The 24,850-nt window shown below is 37.3% G+C and overlaps 1 protein-coding gene across 3 annotated transcripts in view; it reads right to left on the reverse strand.

The window, feature by feature from the left end:
- Positions 1 to 24,850, reverse strand: part of LOC119647256 (protein spire) — a 362,124-nt gene that overhangs the window by 13,266 nt on the left and 324,008 nt on the right. For 2 of the 3 annotated variants that reach the window (XM_038048136.1, XM_038048135.1), the window contains 3 exons: positions 22,768 to 22,907; positions 3,202 to 3,334; positions 2,550 to 2,612 (listed from right to left, as the gene is read on the reverse strand). In XM_038048136.1, coding sequence (XP_037904064.1) covers positions 2,550 to 2,612; positions 3,202 to 3,334; positions 22,768 to 22,907 — 336 coding nt within the window. The remainder of the gene's footprint in view (positions 1 to 2,549; positions 2,613 to 3,201; positions 3,335 to 22,767; positions 22,908 to 24,850) is intronic. The other variant, XM_038048137.1, reaches the window with a different exon arrangement.

The raw sequence follows: 24,850 nt of genomic DNA on the forward strand, positions 1-24,850 counted from the left end.
TACAGTCTTCTTGGGTAAAACACTAACTGGAGGGCACCCACTTAAATGGGCAGAGCGGAAAACCAAACCAGTGTTAAAACGCAGTACGTGACAAAACAAATCTATCTGGTTATCGCTGATGTTAGACATATGTGTGAAAAGGTTTGGAATACCAACATAATGCCTATGAGAATAATACCTATTATTAGTAGCTTCAACTAGAGTTGAACAAGGGGTCACGAGTTCAAGCCTGTTCTAAGTAGTGCCGGTATATGTACATGGATTCATAAACTTATACAAAATTGGTTACAAACAAAGTGGGTCGCGGGGGGATATGATATGATATGAATGGAATGGAATGAAGTTTGTTTTAACAACTTATGACCACAAGTGAGGGCAGTAAGTATCTCTACAAGCAAGTCAAAGGGGGTGGAAACAGTGACTGACTGACTGCTTATTATTATTCTGCTGGATTACCAGCAATTTATTTAATTGCGAAGTGACTTGGAAAACAGTGGAATCCTAATAGTTTGTGGAAGGGACTTAGCTGGAGATAATTATAGTAAGTCACTCCCGAAATATATATTTACATTTAAAACTAAAAATTGTAGTTTGTAGGAAGCTACCCTTTGTCTATCAATTTTAGACTAGATTAAAAGTAGCAGACAAAATTGCAATCTCTTGGAATTATTGTTAATGGGCTGCCAACAATATGACGATGATATGATATCCTTCGCAAACTATACGGGTAGTCTCATTTCCATGTTCATCATCATCATCAACGGTGCAACAACCGGTATCCGGTCTAGGCCTGCCTTAATAAGGAACTCCAGACATCCCGATTTTGCGTCGAGGTCCATGTTAGGGACATTAAATTCCGTTGCAATAAAGGACACTTAAAACAGTTGACGCCAATCATCGGAAGGTGAGGGGGCAGTGTTTCTGTAAGTATAAATCGTCTAACAGTTGATAATTATTAATTATAATTACATTGTTATTAGGAATTTCTAAGGATTTTACAGGTCTGTATACTTTTCGATCATTTGATAGAATTTTACGACGATGAAATGATGATGTTTGTAGTGTTGAGATATTTCAGGCAAGTTAAGTGCGATGGGGATGGTTAGAACTGACGAAAACAGGATGAAAGAATTGCGTTGAATCCTAGAATACAAACAATATTATTAAAACTGGAGCGAAGCCAATCAAAAGCAGTTTCAGTAGATTCATCGCATTCAGAAAATGCACTGTTTTATGTGGTTTTTGATTAAATATCAAAATCAAGACACATCATATGGGAGTGAAGTAAGGTAGTATATAAGGGGGACACTGCAAATATTTAGCGAAGAGCTTTTAAATCGCTCTATTTCGAAAGGAGGTAACATCATTTGACAGTGAAAATGGAGACAATCCAAAGATCTATACAGTTACGAGCATGTTCGCTACCCAGGGTATTCCAATGAGCAACGAACGATCAGCGATTTGTAAACAATATTATACAAATTTGTAATGAAATATGGTAGACGTCACAATTTTGAGATACACGAAAACTGGCAAGAATAATGGAAATTTCATTGGATTACTTACAAGATTTTAAATTGACAACTGCCAATGCAACATACATTTATAATATTATTGCTAAGGAAATATTATCAATTTGGATGCTAAGGGTTTAACATTTATATAATTTTCTATTTACTGGTAATTTGCAATATAAACTATAAAATCTAAGTCTAAAAATATATAAAAAAATACAAACCCATTAACCAAAAATTAAGCACAAAACTAAACCAAACCAATATATAAAAAAACTGAACTTTTACGTTAGTGTTTTTCCATCTTATTATTTAATATCACACTGAATTTTTTGATCTTTTAGTAAGAAAAACTTTCACCACTTTTTCTTTATTTATTCAATTCACTTTCACCACCGACTTAAATAAATAGAATAAATTAGGTTGTTAGTAATTACTATAATGTACGATAGAGACGTTGCAGAAGGATCCTGATTTGTATGTTAGTAGTTAGAAGCTATGGCGTCGTGACGACGAGAACACCAACGTTAAAGCATCTACCATAAAACAAAAGAAAAACAAACAACATTAAATAAAATCGTGAACCAAATTAGAAACAATTCAAGAGTGAAACTATACAAGTTCAAACGGGAATGTGTGTATCTAAGTGTGCAGGAATGAGGCTTGTGACAATAAATAAGACAGGTGGAGGGGGCTAGGATTACTTTTAGAGGCAAATGAGAATTTTTTAAACACCAACTCGTTAAATTTTTTAAATTAAATTATAAACTACTCAAATTCTTCAATTCCTCAATTCAGTTCAATTTTTTCCTGATTTAATTAATTAAGTTGTGATGATTTAATTGATTTTAAAGCATTAGAATTTTTTTTTTGAATTTCCAATTTATTGAAAAAAGGTTTCAAAGAAAAATGTCCCAAAATGTTAAAACACAAGTGCAGAAAAAACTTTCGAAAGAAACTTTCCAAAATGAAACAAGAATGTTTACAAAAAACGCCAAACATTAAACAAATAAGATTTTGTTGGGGAATAGTTACATTCAAGAGCGTTGTCACAAAATCTATGATACTCATCATGGGTAATTGTATTTTCAGGATTCTCTGCAATTAAAAGAAAATACACACAAAGAAATAGTATTGGTTGACGGACAAGTTATCAAACCGTGACAATTACTACTCATACTCTACATATTCCATATATAGATTAATTGACATTTCACTGTGGAGGACCTAACACAAGGGATGGTTTTTTTTTGCTTTCAAAGACTTCGACATTATTCATATTGTTTTTATTTTTTTTTCGGTCAAATATTACAATAAATATAGTTAGTAAATAACTTGAGGGGGGTTAGCAATTGTATACGGATACATATACAAAAAATATCTACATACCATGTAACAAAAAAATTAGTATAGAAGTTACACTTGCAGGATTGTGAGGTTGGGTTTTATTTGTGTGAGCGATTTGTTAAGAGTTGAGATTTCAAATTAATAGTTACAGATAAATTGAGTGTGGGAGTGTTTTTTTTGCCTTATGAATGTGTAGAAGTTGATTTTTTGAGATTTTATTTCGATTGTTTACAATTTTTTTCCAAGTACGATAATTGTGTTTTCGTAAAATTTGTTGAATTTGTTCATAATTTCGAATTTGTTTGTGGAGTTCTTTTCAAGTCAAATGACTACTACTTACTTGTTCGTCGAAGCACTGTATTAATATTATTTGGATTGTTCTCATTATTATAGATGAGCGATGAATTCAAATTACTTTGGTGGGGCAGTTGTGATGTCGAACCTGACGGGGGTAGATTCCACAGCTCGTCATCCTGTAAGGGAAAAGATTCATATAAAGTAAATTAAAAATTAATATTGCATAATTCGCAAATGATGATATTTCTATTAAAAGAGGCGTATATCTACCAAATTCAAGGCTTTTGTAAACATCGCCAAAACAACCATCCACAGGTAACCATTAATGTACATTTTTAAATTGTTGCTCCGGATTAATATAATATAATAACGCGAAGCAGCAAAAACACGTTTTAATGTTTCTGCCTGGCTCTGCACATTCATCATCTTAATTGCTCCATATGGAATTCACTTGAAAATTTCATGTTAAAATAAAGTTCAACCAGATCAAAATATGACCTGAGCTTATTCTAGAAAACATCTCACAAAACACGTTCCCTTGCAAGCGAATCTAAATGAATAACGTTTATGTGTTGAATCCCATTTGCACTAATAAAGAATGACATCCTTTTGCTCTTGATGAAATTCATATTTTCACAGAATACATTATACGAGTAAGTAATGAGCCATTCATGGTTCCGTATTCGTGTGTTATTTGCATTTGTTAAAAAAAGGTTTTGAATTTTGCGCGTAGTAAGAATGAAGCTGATAATTTTTGTTATCAATATACCATGAATAGCCAACAAAAATATTACAAGAGTGGCAATTTTTAACAATGAAGCCAATCTGTATAGGAATGGAATATTGATGAATTCTTCTTTGAAAAGGTTCTTTGAGGTTCAATACTACTTATTTGCAATATTCTCTGCTTGATTATTCATATGTTAGTGGGGTCAATTACTTTTTTCAGTTTCCCCGAGCTGTCACGTTCACCTCTTTAATGATGAATTGTTACTGGCATTAGAGCAGGACAATAAGTTAAGTGTTACTGAACTATCAGAGAGGTACAACACACGTCATACCATAAAAATTAAAACTGGATCATAGGGCTATGTTCTGGGTCCCACGAGTTATTCTTCAATATTAAGGAAGATCGCCAGAACAATTCCGTTTTATACCTGAATAGCCAAAAAATCCGTGTTCTTTCCAGTTTGATCCCTTGAAACGAAAAATGAGTTTTTTTTACAAAAATATTGTTACTTCATGTATATGTCTACTTGAATCACGAGATTTCTATACTCGGACTAGTTTACGTGAAAACCTGGAACTTACTAGACCCTTTTTATTTGAAACCCCGAGACTTCCGTATTCGGAATCCGCACACGTAATTTACAACACTCCTTCCAATTACATATACTAATCCCGTGGATCCGTATCACTGGATTGCGCAGCGCTCGACAAAAACATGTGCTGTCATGTCACACTTAATTATACAACATTATGCACAATTAAAGAAAAATTGGTACAATTCGTGGCGTATTTATAACCGACGTATTCTATTCGAACTCAAGTACTTGACTGACCCTGTGAGCGGACCTTCAGCCCTCTTATACCGCGCTGAATATTCTAGAAAGGCATGCTGAGCATATTGTTAGAAAATTACTTTGCCTTTTTTACAAGATCTTCTTATTGACATTAGAGTCATCTGTCAACTATCACCTTAACCTAGTCAATTGTCATTATATAAATTGACATTACACATATTTTTGCCAAAGTGAACAAAAAATACCTTCGAACCATTTCGATCCCGCTGCCCCCAAGGAACGAAGTCAGGTACCTTCTGATGAATTGAACGAAACCGCAGTTGTCTGTTGTTTTTTCTCAAATTGGTCCGGTCCACCATCAAGTGGATGGCGGATCCAGGACCCCTCCAATTCTAAAAAAATAACAGGCTTGGTTTCCTTTTTAAGGGTTTTGTGTAAACACAAAACCTTATTAAAATCGGTTTACTGTCTGCCTGTCTGTCCGTCCGTCACACGCATTTTTCTCGGAAACGATTGCAGCGATTGAGACCAAATTTGGTAGAAAGGTGGGAACTGTGAACGCTCACGCATACAATGAATTACATCATGTTACGACGAATTTAACGGGGTCCCCATACATGCAAAAAGGGGGGGGGGTGTAAAATTGTTTTTCATCAAATATAGTCATGTGGGATATCAAATTAAAGGTCTCGGTTAGTACTTTCCGAAACTGGTCTTAGTTTTGACATTTGTTGGAAAGGTGGGGAGTGCGGGGGGTTGAAAGTGATCATTTCTTTAAAGGGGCCATTCTTAGAAATTACCAAACCGAAAAATCCGAAAAAAATCAGGAGGCTGCCACTATATGGTGCCTGGGCTCCGAAATACCTTCCATACATCTGTACAAATAAAATTAATAATAGCATATTACTATAATTTTTAGTATTTGGCTGCAAAACCCCCCTTAAATTCATACTACGAAATTTCGCGACAATATAGGGTATAATATAGAGCATGATTTCACCAAGTTTGGTGGAAATCCCACCATTCCATTCCACCATTCCATTCCTACGTCAAAGTGGAAAGTGGATATTCTCACATAATATACGCATATATTACGTGCTACGTACTAAGAAATACACAAAACCTTTCGTACTTGAAGCGTCCAGCTTCCGGTTTCCCGACTTGTTTGTATCTGTTGTAGGTTATATTTTTCGAATTTGCTAATAATAATAAACTCAGAGCCTGAAGCGTATGAGGTTGACTATTATCAATACAGAGCTCTCAATCAAATGGTTTATTTAAATCGCTTTCTAAAAACTAGAGGGCAATGTAATTTTTAACTATATGACACGGAGTTGTCATGCGCGTCGCTCTTCACATCTTCTTGTTTTTCTTCAGCCTTTGTACCGTTCACAAGCGGGGTCGGCTCATCGCGATTGGTTTCGCCATTTTATTTTATCAAACGCCTGATCTGGATGGTCGTTTACCATTGACTTCGATGTTCAGAGTAATTCTCGTTAACGTGAATTACGCGACCATACCATCGAAGACACCTTCCTCGGAGTTTCTCCATGATTGGTGCAAACCCATATCGATCGCGGATATTCTCTTTTATAGTCGGCCAACACTCACAACTATAGAGACGACATTGCGGTAAATTTTGGATTTGAGACTTTCACTGATATGTCGAACACAAAGAACATCAGTTATGGAATGTCACTTCACCAGGTCGCATTAATGCGTGAAACCATTTCATTACGCAATTCTCCATTGGCTGATACCAATGGCCCCAGATATTTAATTCGCTCAGGTTACTGCAGCTGACAGCGCTGAGCAATTTAAATATCTCGAGTTTTCTCCCTTTCCTAATAGCAGGTGCTCTGAGGTGGCGGGGAGGAAGACGGGGCGGCAACCCTGTCGACTGAACCAAAACCAAGTGGCCGAGGAGAACCTCCACGTGGTGGCACCGGGAACCGCTGTATCGCATTGGCTTGCCGGCCGTGATGCAGTAGGCGAATGCTCCAAGGCCTAATTAGGGTGATCAGACCCGAGCCTGCACGAGGACTCATCTGAAGTGGCTTCGGTCACGAAACCTTAACAGGGGTATACTGGTACCACGGGAACCGGGGTAGCCCTTGGACTCTTACACTTCGGGACAATTCCTGTCGTATATGAGTACAGCTCGGTTGTTTGCGGTTGACCCCCTAGTGGGAGCTTCATGCGGGCTGTTGGTGATGTTCAAGCGAGAAGAGACTTTCGGGCCTCGGCGTGGTGTTGCGTTTCAATACGGGTGCCGTACTCCTTAGTTCGGTAGAGATTTAGGTAGGTCTTGCATCAACCAGTATGAATGTTAAGCCATGTACTTGCATAGACTGGTACTGTTGTTGCTTGTCACAGCGGGGCTTTGATTGTGGTCCCAAAATCAATCCGTGTCTTAAGAAGACCATAGGATTAAGTCTCCACGACCGGTACCTAAGTTAAAACTCCAAGGACTTAACTTTCCTTATAGCACTACACTAATTTTGCATTGAAGTTACTATTTATTTACACTTTGTTGATTATCCTTATTGGTTTATATGTGGGAACTTCAAAGCTAAAATACCCCACACCCCACTGCTTGCTCAATGAATGTCAATTATTGAAAAGTACTATACACACATAGTACATAAGGATCCTTTTGCCATCATACAGGATAATTACGTATTCTGAGAGTTACATCAGTTCATTAAAAATTTAAGTTTGAACCATTCTAGGTTTGATATACTCATATTACTCTGTGATTTCTAGCCATGCATTTGAAGAATCTAATTCAGAATATAAAAATTAGGAATTCTTACAATTCCAAAGTATCATTATCCAATGGAGGAGGAGAATTTCCAAGCTTACAGAAATAGATAGTCAAAACGTTTTTTTTCAAGGATAGTAGCTTTCATAGAGAAACAAAAGCCTGCTTCCACTAATTTCACATCCTTGCTATATTTTTGTGCGTTGAAAACTTGTACTCATTTCAGCATAGTCAATGGGCAGGTTCTGTATTTCAAAAACCACAAGCACAGTGTCCTTGAATTAAATTCAGATGTGCCTGGGAGGAATACACATGTGATTTTACTTCAAGTATTACATACACCCGCAGAACGTTAAACCGAGGACGCAATATAGTATTGATATAAACATGCATAATATACATATATACATATATATTAATATAGGTAAACTGATGAACTTGCCAATGAAATGTAGATGCAAATGTAGGTCTTACTCCGTATGTCCAATTAAAACCTACGAGCATTTTAAGCTCGAGAATAATTGGATTTTAAATTTGGGAAGTCGACATTACTCAAAAATCATTGTACCGAGAAATGAGCACCACTTTAATAACGCCGCTTTCAATTAAGGCATTTTGAACATTCCAGCCCTTAAAGACCTCAAAGGAATTTCAAGGTAATTAACACCGGAAAATAATAATTTCTACCCAATAAATGTTTGGTCATTTAATAATTTCTTTCCCATGTCAAGCGTGTCATCTACGAGTACACTTAAAAATCATGTAGCGTGGAGCAGGGTCTAACTCCAAACGTCATTCATAACAACCTCATAAGCACCAGCAATCAGTTTTGTACTTCCAAAGGTCAATCAGAAACATAACACCCCTTGTCAGGTGAGCGGTTAAGCTAATGAACTTAAAGTAGGTAAGATTTGTATCTTGATAGGAAAATCGATAGAATGTTGTTGTACTCTTGTTCACGAAGTAGGTACGAAACGAAAGATGCAATTATTCATTCAGCGTCTAGGTACATTGCTTGCCGCTTTTGTTGTTCGATAAATTATGACCGTAATTATCGCAATCGTGTACAAGTGCATAACTACTTTGTAGGTGAAAAAGGAAGAAAAGTGACTCTTTGAGATGGAACGGTTTCTCATTACGAACATAATCTATGCCATGAAATAGTGGAAATTCTGATTTTTAGTAGTTGCTACTGAGTTTATTTGTTGACTTTAATAAAACTATACCTGGTAGTATTTCAACTTTATTCATTAAATCTATTCACCAAAGAAAGGATCCCATAAATATTTAAGCTGCGTTTTATATCCTCATTATTTTTGTATTACAAGATTGAAATTTCCTCTTCAATCTCTGACACGGAACATAACTGAAATTTGAACGTAGAAGTTTTCGGTATTCTTAGTTGCTGCCATATCCTTTCCAGTGTACAAAAGTTTCATGCATAGTAAATTTTCCAACTTTGTTACGGTTATGTCAGTGAAGATATTTTTATTAGATGGTTTCAGTGGAAGACACCACACTTTTATGAGCCTCGGAACATTATCACAGCCTCCATAAGCTCAAAATTGCGCAAAGAAAAACACAGAAAAACGACGATATTTCAAAAATGGTCCGAAATGAAACATTAACGACCGGTAAGTTGCATATTTCTCACTAAAAGGAGAATAAGAAGCATAGTTACAGCAAATTAGCTTCTATAAACACATAAATGGCTTCATCATAAACAACAGGGATTAAGCCAGACAGGACATGATATCTGCAGCAGCTGCTAAGCATTGTGCTAAGTACAACCAAGGAAGTAATGTATCCAAGGCGAAAAAAAACTGAATATTTCAGGGTCAATGTAAGGTAAAGAATGGGGAAGACTACATGCATTCCTCTGACTTTAAGGGGAAAATAAGTAGTTTATTTAACAAATAAAGGAGATTAAGGATAATGTCAAAATATTTTTGCTTGATTTAATAAGAAGTACTAACAGAATATCATCGAAAATCCAGTATACAGAACGAGGGGGCAAGAGTCATATTCGGAACATGAATTGAGAAGCTTGTTTCTGATACTAAATCCATCTTTTATAATTAATGGGACATAATAGTTTTCGAACGATTGTAACCATTTACCTAATACTGTTCAAATTATTTTACATAAGAAAAAAATTAGAATAATTTACAAATCGAACCTGGTTCTAGATTTGGGGAAAGTGGCAAGCACAGCTGGACTGAAATCAAACATCAGCAAAAAAAAGATTCTTTGCCGGTCATCGCAAATATGGAAATGCAACTATTTGAACACCAACATCAAACTGAACTATTCAAATATTTTTTCTGTGTTAGTATATGAGGGAGGCGGAAGTGGCATTAGATAGGTCATATGTTGAGATAGAGGCAAAATTGCGTTGTGGGTTATGCCATAAAATGTAACCTATTACCCGGTGATTGGGTCTCCATGGCAGTGAATAGTAGAGTAGAAAATTGTAAGAATTGTGTTCAAATGGCTTTATATGATGGGCCAGAAGCCACATTAAGATTAATAAGCTCCAGTGGCCAAGCCATGTAGAACTGATGAATGACAGCATAATTTCAAGATACTTGCTTAAGGGCAAATTGGAACGCAGATGATCGCTTGTAAAATCTAGTACCAGATGGGAGGATCCTATCGGCAACATGAGCTAGACTAGTTAGAGACTTAGGACTCCCTCAAGTCTTAAACAAAAATAATTTCGTTTCGGCCTAGTTTGGGTCTGAGTATATAAGGCAAATTTCACTTGGATATAATTCGTACTCATGTCGTGTTTGCAGCGATTACCACCTGTAGAGACGTTCGGTCATGCTACCTCTGCCCTAGACGGAACCATCAGTCCCTTTTTTGAATTTTTGAGTATTTCACTCAAAAGAGAGGAGTTCGCGTGTAAGAAAGTTCCTTCCCAATTGGTCCAGTGCGACACCAATCTTCAGAAAAAAATGAGCTACTGGCTACTTGGTTTTCGAAATTGGCGAAAGCGGCCGATTGGCCGAAAAAAGTGGAAGCCGAGACTTCGAACAAAGACCGACATCAGACTATAACATCATAGAACAAGATAGTAGAGAACGGACCACGAACTGATTATCAGATAAATTACAAAGCTGAAGATATTCGATAGGCCGAGAAGAAATTGAGGAAGTGAGTGGACCGAATCAACCGAAATCGTAAATCAGATTTCCAGTCTCCAATTTTCGTAAAACAGCCTGGTCATATTTAGTTTTTTCGAAAATTGGAGAGTGGAAACTTCTTCGAATTGAGGAACAACCCGCTGCCCGAATCTATCAAAAGGGCCGATCGAACGACAACCTTGGACCCTTGGGACAGTCTAGAAATTTTGAGAAAAGACGCGACGTGGTTATTAAACACAGATTCCGAAATATATATATACATCATAAAATAAAATTGTAGTTTGGAGTGAGCTACTGGTCTATCAATGGATTGTTGCGCCAATGATTATTATTACTATTAAACCCTATAATTGAGGGCCTGGAATATTTCTGAACGGCCCTACATATTATAGCTGTTTTGAAATTAAAGATTGTGAATATTCTGAAAATCTCAGGTGCAAGCTTTGAGAAGTATCTTCAAAACTTGGCTGGGCACCTAACGCACAGTAAAAATGAAGCAGTGGGAGTAGAATCAGGAGAAGTGAAGACATTTTGAACTTAATGTTTTGTAGTGCATAGTTGTGATCGGTATCGTCCCACACCGCAACTACTCAATTATTTGGTTATCTGCTGCAGATGGTATAAATTTCATATTGAGTGTTTTCTCCCAATCAGCACGAAATTCTTTTCATTGTTCAATTTTTTAGAGAACTTCCATACTTTATATTTTAATTTCAAACCGAAATGATATTTTTCTGTAGATATTTTGTTTTTTTCCTTTAGTTTCCCGTTTCCTTCCTCATTTGCCACAATTCGGATTCTAGGGCGGCACAAATGAAAGGATGCATTTGAAAAGGACATATCCCAATGCCAATTAGATAGATATATTTCATGTGTTTTTCGGAATGGTAGCAACTTCGTAACGATTAGCAATTATTCATGTAAGGTAAAAAAGTTTCAAATTAGACAACTAACGTTTCTAGAAGGCCTTAGAAGCCAGGTATTGTCAAATAGCTCGGGTCTGAAATGTTCGTCGGTCAAATTCTACGTAAGATGCATATGAACTGGAATATAATTTTTAATTGCAGAGGCCCTTAGGTTGGCTTTGGAGGGTTTCCAATGGGGATGATTGCATTTCAAATCCTTGTGATAGGGGAACCTGAAGTTTAGCTTTGCCGCAACATATGATACTTAAAGGATAAACCCCTAAATGTTAAAGCCTTTTCTGAAACCGATAGTTCTAAACTAATAGCCCCTTTACATAGTTTGATATTTCCATAGGAGATATTCAAAGTCCCAAGCATTAAAATCGATGCAATGCTTGCCTGTCTGTCTATCACTCGCACTTTCTCCAAAACGGCTTCACCGATTCAAACGAAATTTGGCAGGCATATGGGAAATATGAAAACCCACGCATACGAGAGTGACATACACTTAGGTAGAGTTTACAGGGGGTCTTCTCCATAAATGCAAAGGAGCAGATGTAAATTTTTTTTCACCTAATATATCCGTGTGGTGTGATATGAAATGTGAGATGTCCTTTCATAAGCAGATTTTAGTTTTGACGTGAATAGCAAAATATGCGAGTAAGGGATCAAAATGCATAAAAGTTATAGTAGCTCAAGCTTATCATTTTCGCACAAGTCATGCAATAAGATGCTTACGTCCAAATTAAAGAGAATAATTTACATTTAAGTTAAATATTGAAGTCCCATTTATGAAGAATCTATTTCTCCGCAGTCCTTCTTAAGGTTTTGTATAAAAAAATAACTTATTAAAATCGGTTTTCTGTTTGTCTCACGTGTGTCACACGCATTTTTCTCGGAGACGGTTCTACCGATTCATACCAAATTTGATGGAAAGGTGGGAACTGTGACCGCTTTTATGTCGAATTTAAGAGGGGGTCCCCATACATGCAAAAGGAGGGTGTACATTTTTTTATCAAATATAGTCATGTGTACTTTCCAAAGCCGCTGTTAGTTTTGACATTTGTTGGAAAGGTGGGAAGAGAGGAGGTCGAAAGTGATCATTTTTTTAACAGACCCATTCTCAGAAACTACTCAACCGAAAAATCGGGAAAAAAATTAAAAGGCTGCCACTATATGGTGCCTAGGCTAAAAAAATACCCTCCATATCGACATCTGTTTAAATAAAGTTAATAATATATAAAAAGTATATTATTATAATTTTTAAAACCCTTAAGTTCATTCTAGCACCACCAGTAGGCTATAACATAGAGCATGATCCTACCAAGTTTGGTGGAAATCGCACTATTATTAACAAAGTTATAATAGGTCAAAGTTGTCGCTTCTTTGCAAATTCAAGACTTTGAATGGCAATATCACCTGAATGTGGATATTCTCACATAGTATATGCATATATTACGTGCTACGTACTAATGGGACAAATGCACACTCAAATGTCTTTATAAAAGAAATACACAAAACCTTTCATACCTGAAGCGTCCAGCTTCCGGTTTCCCGAATTGTTTGTAGCTGTTTTAGGTGAACTTCTTCATATTTGCTTGAAGGGTATGAAGTTGACAATTATCAATACAGTGCTTTCCAGATCAAATTATTTGCGTAAATAGCTATTTAAAAAATAGGTATATCTGAATCGTTTGTCTTCCGGTTTGCTGACTTATTTTGGAATTAATTTCTCTAAGGTGGATGTAAACTGGTTCAAAACCTGAAGCTTTTATGAAAAATTCAGGAAAAACTTATAATTGAAAGAATAATTAAACATTTCACACAGCGAAGAAAGATGCGAATTCAAAAATAATTAACTTTCCATACTTTGCTGCGAGAATTTAGAAAAGATGACGGCGTGATGCTGGAGTCTTTCACTGCAATAATTTTTTAAGAGGTACCTTTTGCGGTTCTACTGAGGGGATAATCGGGGATTTAAAGCGCATTCCATGCAGACCTTAAATATGGGTAGATGCGTGAATTTTCGTTAAAATTATACCGAGTGGCAGGTGTGCGAAGACCTCCACCCCCCACCTTCCAACATTCTCAAACTGTAACCAGCTAAAAAAGCGGCATGCAAGTATATACTGATCGGAACTTCGCACTCATAGTTGACCAAATTCAACTTGCAATGATCTAATCAAGAAAACTAAATACAGGAGATTCAACTCGCATTGCTCGAAATTGTGTGCTGGGGGAAAATCATTGCGGGGGAAAGACATGGCGCACGTTCGACGGTCTACGGTAAATGTGCGAGCAAAATTTCGCGTATTAGGTCTGGTATTAGTGCCGTGTATGTGATGCACCTACGTGGTTTCGAACACATTTCTTCGAGCATGTGACATTGCACAGCCGTTTATGACTTGCCACACGGGATGGGGTAATACAAAAAAGCAAACCATATATGCCAAGTAGCGACTTTGTCCCTACCCAACAGATACGCAATGACATCCCGTGCCCCCTAGACACTTGATTCGCTCCTCCTGTATTCACAGTCTTCTTAACACTTTAAGATATGCGAATGGTTAAACTATTTTTTTATGTACAAGAAAAATGGAGACGGTTGCCCATAGAGAACCTTGTGGAGCCTCTAGAACTGTAGCCCGATGATCGGCAGGAACGGAATATCTTTAGAGCCCCCCAATGCGGACTTGCAAGAAAATTCAGTTTTCTCTTGTCTATTCAACTGGAGGTTGGCGACAAAAGAGGGCCAATGAAAAATGTATTGTATGAATGAATCTGTATATATTATTCGTATATTATATTGTGTGTATACAATATATGTACATTGCTAGGATTCATGATTGCTTAGATATTCCTATTTTAGGTAGCCCTGAAATGAAGGGAAATCGTATGGGTCAATTTCTTAGACAGGCTTTCCCAAAACAACAACTACTAGATACCAATTTAGAATGACCCTAGCAAGTAATAGTTTTGAATAAACATTTTTAAATTTAAGATCGAAGTTTTACGAGTGATAGCCTGATATATAAAAAACTATTATTGTTGTATGATGAAAATCTTGCGGGGATCACCCTTATGATTCAAACTTGACTCAACCCCACATGGCAGATACAAACATGTGGCCAATGTTGGTCAGCCATTGTACTGTAGAAGCAAACACTCAATTGAAGCAACATGGACAACTAATTACTTCTGAACAATAAAAACCATTAAAACAGCTGAGCTAGTTAAATATAGGACTAGAAGACCGGCTGTTCCCTACAATAAATCATCTTTGAGGTCACTACCATTGTGAATTATGTTAGTTTCCGCGCACTTATCACAATTATTCCTCACCTGTGGTAGGAATACAATAGGCAGCTTATATGCCGAATTAAACACAATAATCGACAATTATTTAGTCATAATGGAATTACGACACCGGTCTACCCTTCATCATTATCCGCAAACATTCTCGAGAATTAATTTCTTCCGCTGCTTGACCTTCCCGTCGATTACATATTAATTCGATCAATCTTACGTAGTTGGGAATTCACGAAATTGTAATGAGAGAAAAAATCAATAGCAAAATTAGGGCACAATAATTTCATCCAAAAGTTTTTTCTCCTCTAGTCAATGCGAGGAAAAATCGATGGTCATTCACATGAATTCAATGAATGAATGGGTGAACCGCTAAAATTATTATATTTGATCTAAGACTATTATAGGTTACGATTATAAAGTTTACTGTAGCTCATGATGGGTTGCAAGTAGGTGAATGAAGTTCCATTGGCCTTGGAAGTGGCGTAAAAAATATAGTGCCGGATTAAACACTTTGGCACCACAATTACGCCTGATACAAAGACCTTCAAAGCGTGAATACGGGCATTGTGCCAAGGATGCTTTTATGTCGGAAGAAGTTCAATTTGCTATAGTTTGTTGACAATAACCACTTGTATGTATATTTGGGTCTTTACGCATTCGCCTCTTTTGCAATTAGGACATAATAGGGTATGTCAAGTCTCTTGGATTCTCCTCCTGCATAAAGCTAGAGATAATAAAAGAGGATTTATAAATCTTTAGAAAAATGCTATAGTTAAAGTTGGAAAATGACCCTTCTGCAAACTTTTATTATTTATAGATAATGATAAGAATTTTCTACCGATCCGATCATATCTCCTCAGATTTGAAAATAAAGCCATAGTTTCGAGCTTGAACGATACAACTTATTCTAACAGCTACGGACAGGAAAGGAACAACGACCACTGCCTCCAACTTTGACAATTTATTTACATAATGAAATGCTTATGACAAGAAAAGTAATTTAGTACTTTAGGTTCAGGGTTTGCGAAAACTCAAATTCTATCTCTCAAATGTGCACTTCTACTTGTTGAGATGTATTTGGTATCTTTCACGTAAAGAGAAGATTCTTGAAAAAAGCTTTTATTCACGACAACAGATCTATAGCTCATCTTGGGCAACTAATGCAACCCCGGTCTTTAATATCTGAATTTACGGACCTGAAGATTGGAGTTCCTGGATTCGGCCGCAAGGTAATTACGCCGAGCAGCTAACATAGTCATTTCGGGGGAGGGGGCTGGTATGGGCTTCTGAGCTAATCTTTGACGACACGATGACACGCATAGAACGTTGAATGAAGCGTCCTAGGGTGCAATCTTCAAATTATTACTTGACCTTAGTTATGGCAACGTACAATTCGTAGAAGGATAGGCTGACTTTTTTCTGACCGGCGTTTGATCGAGCTCCAGATGTTCCAGTTTCCCTTAAACTCGACATAGAAGGATGTAACTCAAAGCATGTGTGGGCGCCCACAGTTCCTATCTTTTCACCAATTTTCGCGTCAATCGATACCACAGTTTCTGAGAAAAGTGCGTGTGACAGACAGACAGACACGCAGACATCGGACCGATTTAAAAATGAACAATCGGAAGTTTTTTGCATTTCTTGAGTCTGTAGATTAACTTTTCAAAACATTGCTTGTAATCATTTTGAAGCTTCTGAGTTTCGACTACAATTGGGTTTTTGATTTCCTCATTAGAATTAAACCCTCTTTCTCTCCTTTTTTGGACATCGCAAGGTCCTAAATCAGGGAAGTATGCCTCCTGCTGAATTTCTTCGATGGCTGAGAGCACAACGAAATTATAGGATTTTTCAGCAGCGTGTGTTGGTGCCTGTTTTGCCTTGCCTTGCTTGTAAGCAAACTTTTAAAAACTTGTTATAAGCACGTTTCTGAGAACCACTTCGTTGTTACTGTTTAATGGGTTTCCAGAGGAATGACAGTGACAATTTTGTCCTTGGTGAAATAAATTGACATTATGACTTTGTAACTCACTTATGCTGTTTTGCCTGAGCGTGCCAATTGGCCCCTTCTGAGCTTCATACGATGGACTGTATGGTATGGTTTTTTGGTTTCCGGATTGTACTTGTAGAACCAAGTTTCGTCATCTGTAATGATTTCGTCGAAGATATCCGTGTATTGAGCATCAAATATTTATAATATAGCCATCGTACTCAAGCACAGTTCGTTAGCGACCATTCCACCTCTTTCTATCGAACTAGAATCTTCGCCTATTTTAGCTTTCACTATCATCAGCCGAAGATTTTGGATGACCTTCAATATTAACTTTCTTTGATAATCCAAAATTCGGAGCCTGGGTAAGCGATTTCTAAGAGTTTTACGTTAGTAAAACGCACCGTTTGTAATCAACATGAACACGGTTGGGCGTGGTCCAATGATCAACCTGAGTTGAAGGACCTGAACAGTGAATAATCGTAAATCTTTCCAAAGTGACTGAGACCCGAAGAACTGAGAATAAAGGATGTGGTAGCAGAAAGGTAAGGTATAGAAGGTAAGGCAGAGACTCTGCCACCATGTGCGTTTTCGAGCTGTTTACTTTTTCGGCTTTTCAATTTCCCAGTTTAGCCGTGAACGTTTTATCTCCATTGTCATTAAAGTTATCGCTTTTGGGACAGTCCCGAGCAGGTACAGAGAATTATAAAATTATATGTAAGGAACCAAAGTTCCAGTGACCCTGCTCACGTTCCCGCAATAGCTAACGTAATGGCTCAAGAGCTTTGTATAGCTTTGACCATGTCTTTAGCAATAACCTCTCAACATCCATGTTGGTTAAAAGACGAATAGCATGGAAAGCCCAATTCTCAAATTCTAACTTCAGTCGCCCTAAGATGTCAATAATTATTGCGCCAGCTCAAAATCGCGAACGACTTCGAGTAAAACGTGTGTGCATCGAATATCCACGAAGATGGGAACTGGTGTCTTTGCGTTAACACAATGTAACACCAGTAATGAAAGCAAGAGCCCAAACTCAAGCAAGATTCCCATCTTGAGAAGACAATGATCTGTGTTTAAGGGAACTAGAAAGCCACAACGTACTGAGAGCTGTGCAAGAAGAATAAGAAGCTCGATAAAGAACACTATCTCGGCCAGTTTGACGGTAGGAATGGACAATCCCACAGATCGAGGTGGACAAAGCATTCTCTGAATAATTCTTAGGTTCTTGCCCCAACAGATTATCTGAGCTGCTGTACATTTGTATAAGTTTTCAATTATTATGAGATTTCTTCCTTTCTGCATATACATGCCTACATATAAGACCTGAAAAATCTCTTACCTGGGAGTAAAGCTATTGTGGTGAAATAAACAAGAATCCACTGAGCAAGGGAACCTTCACTTTCAAACTATTTTGAATAATAGCACTCTCGGTATTTTCAAAAAGTGATATATTTGATGTCGACCAAATTAAGTAATTTTACTTCTGCATGTAAGGACGAGAAGCACAAGGAGAGAATATGGCAATTAGCTGAGATTATACCTGGAGTAATACCATTTCTACTGCTAATAGGCGACCTGATTTAATTAGCAAAAATTAGTAGAAAACATCATGTTTACAGCAAAGCCGTCTTTTGAACATCTTTAGCATTAGGAATTCAGGCTGATAGATTGGATTGCAGGTATGAAATTAAAGTGATTTTCGACGCTTTTGGAAACTTTGAAAATTGAACCAAATTTCATATAGACTTCTACATCCATAGTACGTTAGACATGCATATACACCAGGGTTGACGGTTTTTGACCATGTACTTTATGTTAGCTTTCTTCAGAGCTTTCTGCTAAGAACTCTCTCTAACACTTTTCAACAAGGTGAATCAAAAAAATTAAAAATTTTGGCATTAACTTGCGGATGGTTTTAACCGACTTGAGTAAAGGCGAATTTATTCGACTCCCGGAATAGCTAACGTAGACTAAAATTGGTTCCCTGGCTCTGTTAAATGTGCATGGCTTGGGAATAGGATCAAAGATCAAACAGGTCGTGGATGACACTACTTATTTAGGCGAAGCATGCATAACATATTCAAAAATATGTAGCTGACGGAACAACTACGGATTCACTACTGACCCCTGTCTATTTATAACACTGCCATTGCTCTATCAACTTCCTGCTTTTTTCAATTCGGAGCCCCCGGCGTACTTAAGGCCATTTCAATAGAAAGTTGCCAACGTATTTTGCACCAGCCAGATGCTTATATTATACTTATTTTGAAAGTAAGGATAAAACTATCTCAAATAGCTTTAGCTACCTCAAATGATGTCATTTGAAAGCAATAATTGTATTTCAGAAAATGTATAGAATCTGGCATATTTCCGAAAATCAATTAATGCAGTGGCTGTGGTGGCGGACAACAGTTGCACCATCTGCGACGAAACTAATAAGACTGACTAGGCTGACCCTGACCAATGTTCGAGGCCAGATAAAAGCAGCAGGACACTCTCAAGACCATTCGACATCAACAACGGTCTACGACAAGGGGATGCCCTATCATGCGTGCTCTTTAACCTGGCCCTCGAGAAAGTGATCCGTGATGCTGATGTAAATGCAAGAGGTACGATCCTCTTTAAGCCCACCCAACTACTGGCCTATGCTGACGATATCGACATCATGGGAAGAACCACCCGAGACCTACAAACTGCCTTCACCCAGATCGAACAGGCGGCGCGAGAGCTTGGGGTGCACATCAATGAAGGCAAGGCAAAATATATGGTGGCAACGACAGCACCGAAGACGAACCAACCAACAACATCAAATCGCACTGGTCAAACAGGAAGAATAAGGATAGAAGAATACAACTTTGAGGCCGTTGACAATTTCTCCCATCTAGGGTCGAAAATCACAACCGATAACAGCTACGATGATGAAATCCGCGCACGGTTGTTGGCAGCCAACAGATCCTTTTTCAGCTTACAAAAACTGTTCCGCTCGAAACGTCTTACCATAGGGTCAAAGCTGTTACTGTACAAGACAATGATCTTGCCAGTCCTCATGTATTCCTCAGAGACTTGAGTTCTTAGCAAGAAGAATTGCGAACTCTTGGCCGCGTTCGAAAAAAGAATCCTCCGAAGAATTTTTGGTCCCCTGCATGAGGATGGACGATTCTGTAGCCTGCACAATGACGAAGTCTATGAGCGATACCATGACCGTCTGGTTGTGGATAAAATCCATAAGAATTCAAGGGGTTCCCGGTTCCAATGGTACCAGTATACCCCTGGTAAGGTTTCGTGACCGAAGCCACTTCAGATGAGTCCCCGTGTGGACTCGTCCTAATTAGGCTATGAAACATTCGCCTACTGGATCACGGCCAGCAAGCCAAAGTGAATACAGCGTTTCCCAGTGCCGGCACTAAGCGGGCTGAGGGAGCATTGGCGGCGCCACATTTTCAATGAGACTCCCAGGATTACAGCCTGGTTTTAGCTAAAACACATAGGGTTTTCCGTTTTGAGTGGAGTGTTTCTGACCTCGAATATCAAAACAGAAAGTGTATGTGCTAACGTCAAACTTAGAAGTTTTCTGCAATTTTCCACGAAATTTGCTTAACTTTTCTTCCTTAAGAACCTTCTACGAAGCGTTGGGAAATTTTTGGAAAAATAATGAATGACATTGGTAGAGCCGTTCTCAAGTGAGGGCCTGATCAAGGAAAATAGGGTTTCATTTTTATATATAAAGATAAACGCAACGGGGGATTATAAGATGGATTCTGGACTTCGCCTAGACAAATATTTGTTTGAGGATATGAGGGTTCCTTAGTCTCTTGCAACGAAAGCCTCAGCTTTTTTTATAATTTTTCAGTAGCAGGTATTTCCCCAAAACGTGCATTGCCCTACAAAGAAAACCAATTACTATACAATTAAGTCGATTACTTCGAATAAATTTTTTACCTCGCAATTCAAGTAACATAGTCATAGCGTGTCTAAATTTCGACAAAAACTTGACCTATAACTAAAATACACACCTTGGGTTCATTTTTTACCTGATTAAATATTGCAGTTTTTTTCTGAATAGAACAATGTGCATCTATGAGTGAGAGAGAGTGATTTTTTTCCGAGTTGGGATGCTCTATTAAACCTATAAATCCTTCGCAGAACAACAGCCCTTTTGAGAAAATTAAACCGCAAATCAACACGAAGAACTCCAAAACCATATCATGTCTGACATTTGAGAATATTTTGCTTTCTGAATATGATTTTGTCAAGGTCGTACTAGTAAGCGAATTCGTGATAATTTAGAGTATACCAACACCCAAAAAAACTAATAACTGATTGGAACCTCATAACTAAATGAATTTAAAAATCAAACCATACGATATCAGACACTCCTTTAATTTTCGAAAATCGTGCCAAAAATGTCAGGAAAAGGACGCAGGTTTTGCCCTTGTGGGGACTTTAGCCCGAATTTTCGATCCCAAAACAGTTGCCTCCGCCGTATTGTGGCACAAACAGAACATATCAATGATTATACTTTGATTGTTAAGCAAAATGCTATAAGTAATGAGCAATTATCATAGACCATCACAAGTTGAAGCTCATAGAGCCCGTTACTTTGGTTGTAAACACAAATCTAATTTTGGTTAGTAGGACTATTGGTGGGTATCACATAACTTTGTTCGAAACAAAATAACAGTCAAAAAAGTGAAGCGATGGCGGCTTTACGGTTTCTTACCAGTCAACTTGGCTTTTACCGATATACCCTTATAAAAATCGATAGAGATTAGGAATAGAAGTAGACATTTCATCACATTTACTAAAAAGTGTTACTACTGTGATGCCATCAAATGACCTAAAACCTCGTTCAAGCAAAACTCCACTTGCTCTGAACATTATTGCCTTTTTATAGCCCATTGGTTCCTATGCAAACTCCATCAGTACCTATTAATTTGTCTCCATAACAAAGTCTAAAAACCGTTCAAACTTCAAGCAAGTAACGCTATACCGCTGGGAGATAACCCAGAAATAAGTAACGCCATCACCATGATCATCAATGAAACCAAATCTACGTGATCGTGAAGTTGCCATTATGCAAACCGCATTGTTATAAATATCGTTGAGGTCTTTATTGTGATACCAACAATGATAGCTGAACACGGAGGCAACGTGGTGTGCAATCAGCCCTCCTTCATTCTGAGTTCGCATAGCTCGCATTAAATACCAGCCTTCCTTTCACTTAATACTTTACCAAAACCGGATCATTACAAGCTGGATCTTTGTCTGTACAACGGAATTTTTTCTCATTTGAATTTTGCGGTTCTCATGCTTTACCCTTACAAGCGCTTTGTCTGCAAAACAATTAATTTCTTCAATGAGACTCGTTTTCGTTTGAAAAGTCCATAATACTCCGTCAAAGTCACTCCGCGACCATAATGATCGCGCGAGGTGAATGGTATCCAGTGGTTGCAACAACCTTTGCAGCTTCTTGTTTGCCGCTTTTCTTAAACTGGGAAGCTGAGGAGTACTGGAAAAGCTGAAAATTAAAATTTTAATGATGGGACATTTTAGTTGTGTAATACTTGTTGACCATTCATGGAACAGGCCCCGTAAATGGAAGTAGCTTTGCGATGATGGGTAAAGTTTATAATGAAGTGTATTGAAGAGACTTGAATCAGGCAATAACTACGGCCAAGTGGAATCGAGAAGTCAGTCAATGGCGAACAGTACACAACTACCAATTATTGGAGTGATAATTATACTATAATTACACTTGGCGAATAACCAAGCGAAGAAACCCAGCAATTTTGCCCTTTAACAGGTGTTTTGCAAATTGACTGAATGTAACAAGAATTTAGTACGACTTTCATGAGCAAATTAAATTTGTTCAACACAAACAAGTATCCAACCCCTAGCAATACAGACCAGATGAAAACTTATAGCTACAAATTATGTAATTTATAGAAAGCACTTGCACTGTTACTCACCTGTTGAAGTAATGAGAAGTCGACTTTTATGAGCCTTTGCCTAGACCTTGGTGACTGATTTTGTGAACTTTCCTCTTTTTTGAGTTGCTCAATCTGAGGCTGTTGATGTTGCGGTGTTTGCTGATGAGACGTTGGGAGTACTGTAACAAAAAAAGATAAATTTGTTAAAAATGCAGAGAAAACTACTGCTATCCAGAGAAGCAAAAACCATTTTAATATTAATGATTTGCAGAAAAAATAGTTGTTTTCGTACCTAAATAGGAAAATGATAAAAATGCTAGATTTTGGACATTACAGTTATGAAGATCCATCTAAATAGATTTCAGCAAAATATATTAGACTTATAAAAACATATTTAATGACCTAAATTCCAAATAAGATTTAATTCCATTTTAAAGAACCAATTTTTCATCGAAATGGAAGAATATACATTAATTAGTCGTTTTAGAAAAGTAAAAGTAGATAAAAAGCAAGACCCATTTAACAAGAGGAAGTTCCAAAGGTGTTACTCTACCCATTTTGGCAGTATGAATATATTAAAATATATTTGGGAATCACTACAAGCAAAGATGATAAATTATTGAAGAGAGAGCTAATCCACCAATCTTTTTTTTTTCATTTTCACAGTTACTTTTCTAATTTAAGAGAATTCAAGGGAATAAATTCCAATAGGGAGTTCATCAATGTCACATTTTTCTCCGAGTCACCAAAAAATATGCAGACATTGTCCTTTGAAGAAACTGATGCCAACTCAAGTCTTTGATCAATCTTGTTGGTTACTGATAGTAGACGTTGTCATACGTCTCATCTTCAGTAAACAGTTCATTTCAGTAAGCTCATGTTTTCGGAAATTGTGTATCTTATCGAGTTTTCTCACGATTTTTAGCCCAATCACGACTGAAAATAGCCTGTGATCTATTAATACTTCACGACTATTTTGCGTGCGGATTTTCATCGAATATTTGCAAAATTTTATCGACTTTTTCCATAGTTGACCGACCAAAGCAGAACATATTTTTCATATTGAAATTCCTAGAACGAAATGAAAATATCACGAATTTGTTCTCTTGACATATTTATTTTGAGAGAAGCAACACACTTTCTTCAGGCCCTGAAAAGTTCTTAAAAATGTCAGCTTTAGAAGAGGAGAATTAAACATATTTATCGTAAAAACATGACATGAAACCTGTGTCCTCCTTTAATATTTTCCACTTCATCTTTCACCACTTGAGGAAAGTCACAATTTTCGAAACGAAAACTTCGTTATATAACTCTTGCTTTAGATCTTTTAAAAGTCTTTAAGGTTCTGATAGAATTGCCAATACATTTCTCCTGAAAATTGAAATAAAAAAAAACGAATTTACGAGTATTACAAGCAGCTAAAAGGAGACCCGATGAAATATCCCCTCCATTCGTTCATCAGCGAAATTTTCATGGCCAAACTGGAAACGTAGTTAATTTTGGCCGGTCTGATGTCAACATTTTGGAAGAGGTGTATGGATGACGTCCGTCCCATTATTACAAATGACAAAGTCAAAGATATGGTCAATTTTCTGAATGGACTACTACATCCAAATAACGAATTCACTTTGGAGATGGAAACCCTATTTAAGAGGAAACAAAAGCCAGTGAACCTCGAGATCTACAGGAAACCACCAAATATCAATTGAGTCATACCAAGCAATTCAGGTCACGGTCCCTAGCACAAAGTCATCTCTTTCAACCACTTGGATCCATCGATTGCTAATCGGTCCCATATTCTCGGAAGGCGTGGTGAAGGAGACCAAATACATTTTGGATTCGGAGTTTTATTTTAACAATTGAATCTCGCCAGACTGAATAGATATCCAAACCGGATTATCACTAGTTTGAGCCAATGAAGGAGGATACCAATGGAATTTAGCAAACCATATCATTTCCAAGGAGGACATAAGAGAATTGAAACATATAAGGGATATAAGAAAATAAGACATGGCTGAAATTATGGAGATTTACAAAATTCGAAAAGACGCACTTTTCAAAAACGACCAACGCAAATTTATCAAGAGACGTACTCGAAAGTCTAATTGTAACATTGGTTCCA

Source organism: Hermetia illucens, chromosome 1 (assembly GCF_905115235.1).
Source record: "Hermetia illucens chromosome 1, iHerIll2.2.curated.20191125, whole genome shotgun sequence".
In the NCBI taxonomy this organism is placed as follows: Eukaryota; Metazoa; Arthropoda; class Insecta; order Diptera; family Stratiomyidae; genus Hermetia; species Hermetia illucens.